The sequence below is a fragment of the Alternaria arborescens genome (genome assembly GCF_004154835.1).
Source record: "Alternaria arborescens strain FERA 675 chromosome Unknown contig_56, whole genome shotgun sequence".
Classification (NCBI taxonomy): Eukaryota; Fungi; Ascomycota; class Dothideomycetes; order Pleosporales; family Pleosporaceae; genus Alternaria; species Alternaria arborescens.
Window position 1 is genome coordinate 40,888 of NW_021167911.1, and position 12,158 is coordinate 53,045.

At 51.0% G+C, this 12,158-nt stretch overlaps 5 protein-coding genes across 5 annotated transcripts; 2 read left to right on the forward strand and 3 right to left on the reverse strand.

Annotated features, from left to right (window-relative positions):
• Window positions 1-267: 267 nt before the first annotated feature.
• Window positions 268-1,113, reverse strand: AA0111_g11718 (hypothetical protein; the record flags this gene model as incomplete). Its single annotated transcript, XM_028645615.1, has 2 exons — window positions 268-274; window positions 608-1,113. The coding sequence occupies 2 exons, from the start codon at window positions 1,111-1,113 to the stop codon at window positions 268-270; spliced, it is 513 nt and encodes a 170-aa protein (XP_028500660.1).
• A 994-nt stretch (window positions 1,114-2,107) lies between these two features.
• Window positions 2,108-2,882, reverse strand: AA0111_g11719 (hypothetical protein; the record flags this gene model as incomplete). The annotated part of the gene is made up of 2 exons (XM_028645616.1): window positions 2,108-2,114; window positions 2,173-2,882. The coding sequence occupies 2 exons, from the start codon at window positions 2,880-2,882 to the stop codon at window positions 2,108-2,110; spliced, it is 717 nt and encodes a 238-aa protein (XP_028500659.1).
• Window positions 2,883-3,744: 862 nt separating this feature from the next.
• AA0111_g11720 (hypothetical protein) lies at window positions 3,745-4,496 on the forward strand (the record flags this gene model as incomplete). Its single annotated transcript, XM_028645618.1, has 2 exons — window positions 3,745-3,828; window positions 3,897-4,496. The coding sequence occupies 2 exons, from the start codon at window positions 3,745-3,747 to the stop codon at window positions 4,494-4,496; spliced, it is 684 nt and encodes a 227-aa protein (XP_028500691.1).
• Window positions 4,497-5,055: 559 nt separating this feature from the next.
• Window positions 5,056-6,363, forward strand: AA0111_g11721 (hypothetical protein; the record flags this gene model as incomplete). Its single annotated transcript, XM_028645619.1, has 1 exon — window positions 5,056-6,363. One exon carries the CDS (start codon window positions 5,056-5,058, stop codon window positions 6,361-6,363), a length of 1,308 nt encoding a protein of 435 aa, XP_028500692.1.
• Window positions 6,364-6,952: 589 nt separating this feature from the next.
• On the reverse strand, window positions 6,953-7,807 carry AA0111_g11722 (hypothetical protein; the record flags this gene model as incomplete). The annotated part of the gene is made up of 3 exons (XM_028645620.1): window positions 6,953-7,442; window positions 7,493-7,709; window positions 7,768-7,807. 3 exons carry the CDS (start codon window positions 7,805-7,807, stop codon window positions 6,953-6,955), a joined length of 747 nt encoding a protein of 248 aa, XP_028500681.1.
• Window positions 7,808-12,158: the final 4,351 nt, after the last annotated feature.

Here is a 12,158-nt window from a genome sequence, read left to right on the forward strand (position 1 = left end):
AGCACCGCATCACACATCTTGGAGCAGTATCTCGGTACCAGGGAAACTCGTGATATGCAAAGGGTCACGGAAGCCCACTGAACCAGGAAAACGGTGGTCATTATCCATTCTTTTATCTCTCATATGCTATCCAATCCCACGCAAAGCAAGCCAAAAAAGAACTCCGGAACGCTCCAATAGTATCCTCCACATACGCTTCCCGTTGTCGCGGTAGGTGCCGGGTCGGGGTGGGTTCGTAACGTCGTGGAAGGAGGAATGCGACATGGATCAAGCACTATTCGCTGTTAAGTTCAGTTACTACGTGTACCCGCCAGGACGCTGGCGCAAGGAAAGACATGGAGAATGAAGAGAAGAGTGTGTAGGTGGAACGGGGGGAATGCGGAGCCTAGACTGCACGGCGCGAGAGAAGCGAGAGCGAGCGAATGGAAGATGCCTTTCGAACAAGGAACAGGATAACGATAATTGTGTTATTGGCTGCGTGATGCCAATTAGCACTCGTCCATGCTGATTCTCTTTTCTTCAAGACACCTTCGTCGCTTTCGCTCGCACGTTACAGTCATTTTGGCTCGATGTAAGCGAAAGGGGCGAAGGGCAGGTGTGTACTTACTACAAGCTCAACGTCAAATCACCACGAATACTCGCTTTGAGTTCAATCTCAATTTCCAGATTCGCCTCCAGCGTCAACTTCAATCCATCCTGGTCTTTCAACTCGCTGCCCTTTTGTTGTGGCTCCATTCGATACGGCTCGTCGGGGTGGGTGCTGCGCAGTGGGATCTCGCCTCGCATTGCGCGCGCATATGTGACGGGACCGTCCATGGATGGGCTGTCCGGGCCGATACGCTCGAACATGCCCATCTTTTGGAGATCGCCGTTTGCGTCGGCTTCCTCGAGGGCCTCAAGAGAGGTTGTGTGCATGTATTTTCCGTTCTTCTTGTCTTCTTCAATGCGTTGGCGGCGGGCGCGGCGCGATGAGGAGCGCGATCGTGCGGATTGGAGGCCTTGTTCGCGCTTGTTCTTCTTCGCCACGTTCACAGCTTTCTCCTGCTGCATCGTCGACCGCTCGTGCGGCTGATTCTCATAGTCGGAATCGTTGTTGCCGTCTTTGTCTGCCATGTCGTCAGGTATCCTTGCTATCATGCAAGGCTTTGGGTTGTGGCGGGAGGCAAATCCGGCTCAAGAGTGTTGTTGTTGGAGAAGAGAGGGGAATTGCGCTGAGCTGAGGTGTACGAAAGCAACCACGAGCAAGATGTGAATTCAAGCCAAGGTCAAGCAAGAGAGGGCGGAGGTTACCACACACCCACGCACGCCACGACCTAGCACCTGCAGACTCCACTCCGAAAACAAGATTACTCGCAACGGCCTGGGTTCTTCTGTAGCTCCAAAAGCAAGGACGCCAGCAGCCGCCATTACAAGCTCGTACCCCTGTTCCGCCCACCCGTCTCACCGTTTCGGATCGCGCAGCATCGCTGGTGACTGACGTCAGACCCACATTGAGCGACGGACATCCATATCAGGTTGACAGCCGCTGTATGACGTATAGGAAAAATGTGAAGCGCGCTGGCACTGCAAGTCGACCGACATTTCAAGACAAGCTGACGACGCGCGCGAACATGGCGAAAGTGTAGCCGGTTTCCTGGCTGCAAGATCGGCTAGGCTGACCGTTAGTCGCTTATCGCGGGGCTGCTCTCGCCCGCTCACGCCATCTAGCTCGTGGCAGCTGTGCAATACTCGGCTCACGAGATTTCTAGAGCACAGCAATTGATGATTCCAAGTCCATACATCTTGCGATAGCACTTGACGTTACATCTTTCTCGGCCCTTTAGAGCTATTATTACACAACTTGGTCCTGATATAACCAGGAGTAGTGCTCGGTAGACGACATACCAAGAATGCGACACTGCAATGAGCACCAACGCGCATCGCGTGGGACTTTCACAATCGAAACAAACACGACGGATCAAAGACTGTATTGATGCAAGTTATTTGTTGTGTTTTATGCACTACAATATATGTCATGACACTACATGCAAAACTCCAAAGCAAACGCCGACGGTGATATCCCATTATAACATTCGATGCGTTTCGTGCATTCGTCCTCGTGCGACATCTAGTTACTATCAAAGAGTTAGCATTGCGCTCCAAACGTACGGATAACAAGAAGAATCAACTTACAGCAATCCAAGCGTAAGATCACCGTGGATCTTGGCCTTCAACTGAATCTCAATGTCGAGGTTGAGCTCCAATCGCAGTCTCAGCTGTTCACCTCCGTCCTTTCCGCCCTCCTCTTCACCACCGCCGCCGCCAGTGAGACCACCAAGGGCCTTTCCAGCAGTGTTACCGACCGAGTTGACGGCGTTACCAGCAGTGTTTTGGACCATGTCGCCAGCTCCACTGAGGGCGTCAGCTCCGGGCACGTTCTCGGTGATGTCGTCCAAGGGGCCTCCGCCCTTGCCGCCCTTCTTTTGGCGCTGGCGGTTGCGACGGCCTCCAGACTGCGAGACATCGGATCGCGTATCAGATTCGGCACCGGAGTCTGCGCCTCGTCGGCCACGGCCACGCGACTGGCGGCGTCTCGATTGCGACTTGCTCTTCTCTTGTTGGGGTTCCGTGTCGGATTCGTTGTCGGCGTCGCCGCCGTTGGTTTGCTTCTTGGATTCTGCGTCCTCGTTCTCAGCTTTCCCTTCGCCATCGCTTTCGGGGGCAGGAGTGGCGTCAGGAGTGGGCTGCTGTTGAGGCTTCTTTCCGCCCAGCTTCTTCGGCGTCTTCCTTTCGGTTTTCTTACTCGATGATTCCGCGCTGCCCTTTGCGCCTACCGAGGCGTTGGCATCTGCGTTTCCCTCTCCCGAGATAGACTGCTTGCTCTCCTCGACTGTGTCCGCCATTGTTGCTTGCTGTGTGGGTTCTTGGGGTGGAGGAATGGGAGTGCAAGTTAGAGTACTGGCGTGTGTATGTGCCGAATTGAATGTGCTTCGGAAATTGTTAGAAGCCTAGGGCCACGGCGCAATTCGTTAATAAGAGAAAAGCGGCTTGGGAACAGGAACCGGTTTGGAGCTTCAAGGTACCTGCTACCCCTGCCAGCTCGAGCCACCCGTCATGCAGTCTGACGCACCATGTGGCACCCACATCCACCCCACCACGAGTCGTCCCAAAACTTGACCCCATCCCTGCGCGCTGCCAACCGGATTCTTTTAGGCCTGAATTCGTGCTTGCGCCGGTCTGGCTGTTGCGTCCAGCCCGATGCGTTGCAAGCTCTTTTGCCTCTGCCTCGCTTGCTCATCATTGGCGCTCTCACCAAGGCATAGAAGCGATGGATTGAGCAACGCGTCAGCCAAACGCGCTTGACATCAACGCTTTGGGACTTCTCGTAGCTCGGAACATGGAGCTGGCAAGATCCGAGGCCCAACGGTAGGCCAGGCGGAACGTTGACCCATGGGGTGCGGGAATGGTTGCTTAGTGTTGGCGTGAGACTTCCAATGCGCCTTTGTAGCGCGCACAATAGCCCTCAGGTAGCGCAACCTCGAGAGAACCCCACGATGGATTCAATATCATGAGCGTTGTGCTAACCATCGTTGGGAAGACGCAATCGCGGGGCGCGCCAGTTCTTCCCCGATGACCGCCGGGCCGACAAACGCCGTTCTCGCAGTCACCGTATGGCGTTTGCGTCTACAGCACCTCCAACACTTCGGTTAGCGAACAAGTGACTGAACTTTGAGCGCACTTGATCAGACCGTCAAAATCGCCAACATGACTACTCCAGACTCCGCAGCCGCAGACGTGGCCGCCAAGCAGCGAATCATAAAGCACATGAATGCAGACCACCACGACTCCGTATGCGCCACTCACACCCAGGTAACACTGATGTCAAGCCCGAATTTCGATCCTGATATTGACCGCAGATTCGCCGATATGTCGAGGCCTACGCTTCCAGATCCATGTTCCACAGCCGCTCGGCGCAGATGGTCGATATTGATCTAAATCGAATGGTCTTCAGCTGTGGCGGTCAACAAGCCGTCATAGCCTTCGATCCACCTATGAAGGCTATGCGCGAGGCCCGCGAGCGACTTGTACAGCTGGACAAGGATGCTCTCCAGACACTGGGACGAAGCGACATACCTATCACGAAATTTGTTCCAGCATACACACACCCTGCGCATCTGTGGAACTTCACGCAGTGTGTGTTGGCCATGGTTTTGCTACCACGACAGGCGAACTGGCAGCCTGGCTCTCTCCTCTATGATAATATGTTATATCTCGTACCAGGCTTTGCAAGCTTTGTTGCTCGAATTGGCTGGATTGTCTTCGTGTGTATGTTGCCCATCCATGCTGTCGAAGTAGTTATCATGGCAAGGAAACTGGCTAAACACGGATGCACGTTCATGGACGCTGTATGGTGGAAATGGGTGGGAACCTGTTTCATTGAAGGATTCACATCGTTCTCCAGGCTCAATGCGCTGATTGAAGAGAAGAGGAGGGAAAAGGATGCGAAGAAGCACTAGGGAAGTGGAACGAACCCATGGAATGTAGTCTTAGTGTTTACAACTCATTGTGTACAGTAGTGCTAGCTTCGTATAGTGTTTGACCGTGAATCCTTTCCATCACAAGTCAGGACTTACTCACCTCAGTATCTCGTTCTGCGTTCGAGATATCTACTACATGAACCGTACCTGGATGTATGGCTTCAACCTTCTTGGCTGGAATCGAGAACATACCTAGACGTTGTTTATAGTATCAATCTTAAGCATTAGTAAGCTACTCGCGGCAACTTGAGAGTTAGCTACTATATAGATAAGATAGATAGCGCGGCTCATCAACCGCTGAAAGGTGCGCATCTGATTGGGATGGTTAACGCTAGTCCTAAAGAGCATAGTCAGTGAGTCTTGGCTGCCTCTTGCGGAAGCGGCCCGGAAGGCGCCTGAGGCATATGCAACACTCACGTTCTCGCTTGTTGAGTCGAGGAAAGACTGAATCTCGCGAGCGAGATCAATCCCTTTCCCCAGGTGTGCGAGTCCATGTTACTCCTGGGCAATAGACCAACCCCAGGTTCAAATCAACGTTATGGGCAAACCGAAACTTGCGCTACAGGTTCCGGTCGATTACACCATCGTCATCTCCGCGGACGGCGCATCAGATTCCCTCCTCCACGGAACGCTGTCATTCAGCAATGTGCCAACACAATGCGATTTTCAAATTGCGCTTGCAAGAGTTGGACGATTAGAGAAGGGCAAAAAGATGATACCTGACAGTGCCTCGAGGAAGCTGATGGGCGAGCTTGGCCTCATAGGATCGCAGAAAGAGCAAAAACGGGAGCAATTCGACTACGAGACTGCTGAGAAGTTATGCGTTTGTTCCGTTGGTCCACCGCAAGAGAGCTCTGGATCAAAGACAGCGAAGTGCGAGTTCAGTCTGCCTATCCCGTCATACCTTCCTGCGACAGCAATGCTTCCATCCGTCAACATCTCCTATGCTATCTTTGCAACTTGCATTCTGCCGGATAGAAAGGTCTTGCAGACAAGCCAGGATCTGCGCATCGTCCGCAAAACTCTCAAGCCAATACGGCTGGAACAATCACGAACAGTGTATTTCCCAGACACATCCTTCGCTGTGCGCGCCAGCTTCGGTCCCCCTACCTTCAGCTCCAAGAATACCACAATCTCAACGACATTGCAGCTCAATGGCCTCAATTTGCCTATCACGAATTCTATGCGCTTCACTGAAACGCGCTGGCTCGTGCCCCGCGAAATCCGCTGGGTACTGGAGGAGACCGCAGTCATTGTTACCGGCTGTCCGGATGCGACTGGTCACCTGCCCATGTCCGGCGCGCAACGCATCCTGAAGAGGCGCAAACTCGCAACCGGGAGAGAGAAATTGAAGCTCAGATACCCATTTATGCGGCCTGGAAATACGCCCATTAGCATGCATTTCGATAGCTCCGGATTCTCGGTCCCACTCATCGTCTCGGGACCAAAAGATCTGTCCCTTGACGCCAGCACTGCACTTTCAGTAGCAGGAGAACACATCTTACATAGCATCCTTGACGAATCCGATAGCGACTTGAATGAGTTACAGAGGAGGTTCGCAGTCTATCTTGAGTGTGAACTGCACATTTGGCTGCGCATCGGAGAAGACGTGTTTGACGAAGCATCGGGCAATCTCGTAAACAGGAAGATGGATGAGATGGCGTACACCATCGTTTGTCCTTTAACCACGTCTCGGACAATAACTGAGCAGCATGGCCGAGATGATCAAGACGAGCCGGTGCCGATGATACCCCCGAGTTATGATCAGGTGTGGGAACAGCCGCCGCCTGAGTACGCAACGCCTTCGGGGTATACAGCAGCTGAAGCGCACTCGACTTACAGCTGAGTACTCCAGGACTTACTGGGCCAACTTCGCATCCATGGGAATGTAGAACATATCAGGATGTAAGCTGCTAAAGCAGCAGTTATTCAGTTGAGCTTCCCCAAGAGTCACGTAAAAGTGACTGGTATTCTTACCAGGTCACATTCATTACGGCTGCACATAGGAAGGTGCCGCTAGCGGCGAATAATGGTGGAAAATGCTCACGGCACGATACGTGCGCCTCATATGCATCTCACACGGACTGTCATCGAGGGTTTTCGGGGTGCTGATTCGATGAGGTTAGCGTGTGTTATCCTCGATAGTTTCGGAGGTCGCAGGAATCGTTATAGAGTCAGCCCGACTTTACTCTATTAGTAATATTTTCGACTCCTGTATTCAAATCCTATTGGTTAGTAATATCTGCGGATCATGACTCGACGCTCGTTGTAATATGAGCCAGCTGGCCCCAATCTTCATGCATGCGATTCAGAAGAAAAGAGAGAGGGGGGGAGGAGGAAAGGATATGAAGAAGCACTGAGGGAGCTAGGTTATGGGAATGTATGTAGTTTTAGTGTTAACACCTATGGATGGTATCTTGACATGGTCCCGGAATTTACCATGGGTTCACACCACTATGAGCAAAAAATCTCCCCGCCTCAGCATCTCGTTCCCCATTCAGCATTCTCACTATAGGTAGTGCAGCTTCGTTCGTCGGTTTTGCTCCGTTGGCAATCTTATTGCGAGGAGTAAAGTTGCTCTCTGTCCACCCCGGGCAATACGCAAACACCTTCCACCCCTTGGGATGGTACTCGGTGATTTGGCAGGCCGTTACCATGTTCAGAGCAGCTTTGCTGATTCGATATTGATCCTGCTTCATCTTGTAAAAAGCGTCTTTTGGATCCAAGCGAAGGGTGATCGAGCCGGCTCCCGAACTGACGTTTACGATGCGGGGCGTCGATAGAGACTTCGACAGTAGTGGTGCGAAAGCTTCCACAGTGGCGTATGGTCCAGCAGCGTTTGTGCTGAATATGTTAATGAGCTTATGGAACATGCGTTCGTCATTGCTATCGGCGATACCAGCGTTGTTGACCAAGGCATCAAGCCTGGGAGTTGATCAGCTCTTGATCAAGCAAAGTAGTTGAACAGTTCTCACCTTCCATATTCTTCCCCCACTTTCTTAGCTGCCGTAGTTATCGAATCCTCGTTCGAGACGTCGATATGGAGTAGCTCCACGCTGCCTGGGAGATTGCGAGCTTGGAGGTCCCTTACGGTGGTTGTGCCCTTTTCGATGGAGCGAGCACCAACAAGAACGTGTTTCGTCGCATCACTCAGCAGCTGAGTCGCCAGCTCCAACCCGATGCCACTATTTGCTGTACCGGAGCTCTGTCAGCATTGCTCTCCTAATCGGGTTATTCCCGTTGAACATACCACCAGTTATGAGGACAATGGTTTTGGTCGAAGAGGCCATAACGTTACCTGTTGGCGAGGCTATACTGTGATGGCGTACTGAACTATGTTTTCATCCGAGGGCTTACATACTTATATGTACTGCCGCATGTTTGTAGCTAGCATCATCACTGCTGATGCGTTCTTCGATGATGGTGGCTTTCAACGGAGATATCCCCCTATGTCCGCACGAGCACGTTGCTGTCCACATCTCTAAGCACGTCTATCCCAGCTACCAAACAAAGCCTGGTAAGACTTCTTCCATCCCATAGCGACTTATGCTTCTGTTTCATAGCTAGAATGCAGGGGTGAATCGACTGGTCAGCGGAGACATCGGGTTGTAATGCCGTTGTTATCTCCGTAGAACATCGATGGCGGAGCGTTTTCGGTCAGATTGCGGGCGCATCGCAGCATGCATTTATATTGTTGGCTGTGATACCGTATGTCCGTGAAGCGCTAAGATATAGCGGCACCTCGGCCGAGCATGCGGTTGGCTAAGTGAACGTCGTGGAACTTCGCTCATACCACTCGATGCTAACAATGAAAACATATCCTCCTGCCGGGCAATAAAATGGTGTATGAAATCAGCCGTATGTTTCTAGTAATATCTACAGATCACGGCTCGACACTTGTTACAATATGAGCCAGTCAGCCCCAATTCTCCTCATATATGCGACCCAATTTTCGTTCTCTTCCTTATCGACCAATGTGTAGGTATCCTCGAAATCTCTATACTGCCTTCGTCTTGCCCATATCATTCTCAGAACGGCTAGTGCTCCTTTGATCAACCCCCACGGTTGAACTGCCCAGATATTCTGGAGTTGGTTCTGTGCCCAGCATTCCGTGGTATCTTCATGGGCTTCAGCTCCAGCGATGAAGGATGGCCACGCAGTCGCGGCGATGACCGGATCGTGCGGTAATATGTTGGAGAGATGAATTTGGATCTTGAGTACCAGATTTTCCAAATCTTGGAGTGACTGGGAAGTAGGTGACTCTTTCAACAGGAGACGAGTTAGGTAGATACAAGTTGCGGCTTGGTGCGCAGAGGCGATGTGAGTGCGCACTGCAAGATCAGGGTGGGGAGAATGTACCTGGACATTGGCTGCCCATGCTTCTGGATCGAATGATCTTGCGGACTCTAGTAGCAGATGCGCTTGCTTGTCTCTGACGGTGCAAAGTCCGGGGTCTGTGAAAAGTTCCGAGCTCTCCGAAAGTCGAACTCCATTCCGTATGAGATGCAGCAGTGGCATCGGAAATGACGAGCAATGATTTCCTTCATTGTCCTGCAGCAAGGAGAGTGTACCATTCGAAAACGTATCGTTCGGCACTGTGCGCTTATAGGAGGCAAACGTTGCTCCGATGATGTCATATCTAGGTTGGCGTTAATTCGTCATAGCAGGCTGGGTCTTTCATAGCTTGACATACACCAAGTGATTCGAGATCAAACAACGCCTCAATGAAGAGATAGGCTGTGGAGTGTTGGTATATGATCTACGGGCCATGTCAATAAGAACTCTCGCACCACGAATGTGGTTTCTCCATTCGTTTCGTCCTGAATCCACGATTTCAAATTGGACGAAGAGCAGAACAGTTGCCAGGATGCCATCCAAGTCCTTCGGTTCCATTTGACCAATAGCAATGTTCAGCAATTCGAGTGCTCGCTGCTTTGCTGTGAGAGCAGCCTCACTATTAGTCTTTTGCGAGAATGCAAGGTCGCTTGATAGTGCCGAAGATTGGGGTACTACGTAAGTGAGATCGAGGGAAGAGGTCGACAAGTGACCTTCAGATGCGTTTGACATGTGCAATGCCGAAATAGCAATGATGATTTGTAATAGACAAGGATAGCCTTGGGTTAACGGGATGAGCGTTCGAAACGGGTTACTATACGGTGCATCGTATAGAACAAAGTCTGGACACACATTGTTGGAGACTAGTGCGGTATGAACATAAGCATCCGACATGTGGCATTCTAAAAGTAACGAAGGATTTAGAGGCTTACAGTAAGACAAATGTCTTCTCGAGGTGTTGCACAGATCTTGCAGAAGTGGATCAGCGATAACCCTACGCAGATGAGCTTCAGCTTATCTAACAGCGGGAAAGCGTTGGACAGAACGAACCGTAGCAATCGTGACTCATGCAGATTTGATCGCTCCTTCATTTTTGCCAGGCTTTCGAATGTCGTACCTCTCAGGTTTCCGCGGCTTGCCAAACCTTGGTCCCACCGGAATAAGCTTTGATAGCCCAAGCATTCGTATCCACGCTGGGCACATTTGAGACAACTGGGCACGTTCCGATCGCACTTGAGACGCTTGCGTCTGCAGTTGTGGCATGCTTTGTTCCGGGTCGCGGGTATAGTCATCACGAGGAACAGAAGTGCGTGAAAGCTACATGATTCAAATCGGTGCGGACAGCAATGATGATTTACGTACAAGGAACCAACGTCGTCCCAGAAGGGCGAGCGGGGTGCGCGCTGAGCACGGACGTCGGTTCCAGCAATAATAAGTCGCGATTTGCAAAGCAAAGATCGGAAAGCGCTAAACCAGATAACGCAGCCAAGACACTAGACCGTTGTTCAGATTGCTTACACTATCCTACTTATCCCAAGCTAGCATAGTAAGTAGTTTTGGGATATCGGCGTCAGTACAATGTCGATCAAGCCGTAAGTTCAGAGCTGTCCAGTGGACAGCGGAAGGCGGCTAAGCACGATCGCTTAAGTGCCAGTGATTTTCCTGAAGGTCTTTTGATGTGAAGTGGTAACATGGTTGGCAAGCGAGTGAGCCAGGCAAGCGAGTGAGCTACCCCACCAACTTTGCGCAACCTACGACCTTAAATCACTTATAGCTCTACCTACCCTAACTTAAAACGCCTCTCGTAAGGCTGATATAAACCTTGCAATCTTAGCTCTTAGTACAAGTTAAATTTAGACTAAGAGACGCGCTGCAGCGACGTTTAAAGTCTCTCGCGCTACCCTCCACCGCCAACGCGCTGGCAAACCCGCCTAACGTGATTGCTAGCCTAACTTAAAGAAGCTCACCTAGCTAGAGGAGCAGGTAATCGTTAGCTATATACTTAATCTAGATCTACGTGGATTTTCACCTACGTACACAGCTGTACGTGATATGGCTGATAAGCTGCTCGCTGCGCGCAGCGCAGGCCAGGTTAGACAGAAGTAGCTAGCTAACTTTATCAAGCGTACAGACAGTCTCACGACGTGTTTTAACTAAGCGTACGATAGGCAGAGAGCTTTGTGCGAAGATCTAGTCCTAATTAGCGCCTAGTTTAAGCTCGTAGAGCAGACAAAGGCTAAGTACAGTATCTGCGATAATAACGTCTACAACTTTAATAAAGCTAGCTTTATAATAAGAAAGATTACAACTTAGCTTATTGTAACAGCGTTAGAGAGGAGAAGTAGGCTAAAGGCTATCTAGCCTAGTAATCGCGAGTGGGTAATGTTAATCGCTGCGATCAACGCTGCTGGCTAGTTAGTCCCACTATTCCTTATCTTTGCTAGCTAGTATCACCTGTCTGCTTAGTACGAGGAAGCAGAGATCCCACGCGACTAGGCGATCGCAGTCAGCGACAATAGCTAGACAACTAACAAGCTAGGAGTAGAGTGGCTAAAGCACTTCAACGCTCACACGAAGACTCGCATAGTTAGTGTGCGTCGCCTGCTCGTCCTTAACGGCTATAAGAGCCACTAATCCCTTAAGTTTTAAGAGCTCTGCAAGGAGAACAACATCTACACGCTCTGCATGCCACCTAACTTATCTCACCTGCTTCAACCTCTTAACGTTAGCTGCTTCTCGCTGTTAAAGCGCGCGTACAGTCGTGAGGTAGAGAGCCTAATCCGCCACTACATCAACCACATCACTAAGCTCGAGTTTCTGCCAGCGTTCAAGACAGCGTTTGATCGAGCGTTCACGCCAGCCAATATCTGCTCAGCTTTTCGCGGCGCAGGCCTTGTTCCTCTCCAGCCAGACGCTGTCCTCTTGAAGCTAGACGTGCAGCTCCGTACGCCTACTCCAGCTGCTCTACCAGAGGCTCCCTAAAAGGCTTGTACGCCGAGCAACGTACGTGAGCTTAAGGCTCAATCAACGTTGATACGTGATCGCGTGCGACGGCACAAGAGCTCATCACTAGCTTCGATTATTAAGGCGATTAACCAGCTCAAGAAGAGGGCTAAGGTGATAATGCTCTCAGCTGAGCTAATGCGCGATCGGATTGCCAGCCTTAAGAAGGCTAATAAGGCAGCGTCAGCACGTAAGCAACAGAAGAAAAAGCGTATACAGAAGCAGGGGACCTTAACAAAGGGAGAGGGAGAGGATATACTTGCTTAACGCGAGGTTAAGCAGCAGATTTCTCGTAAAGAGCGT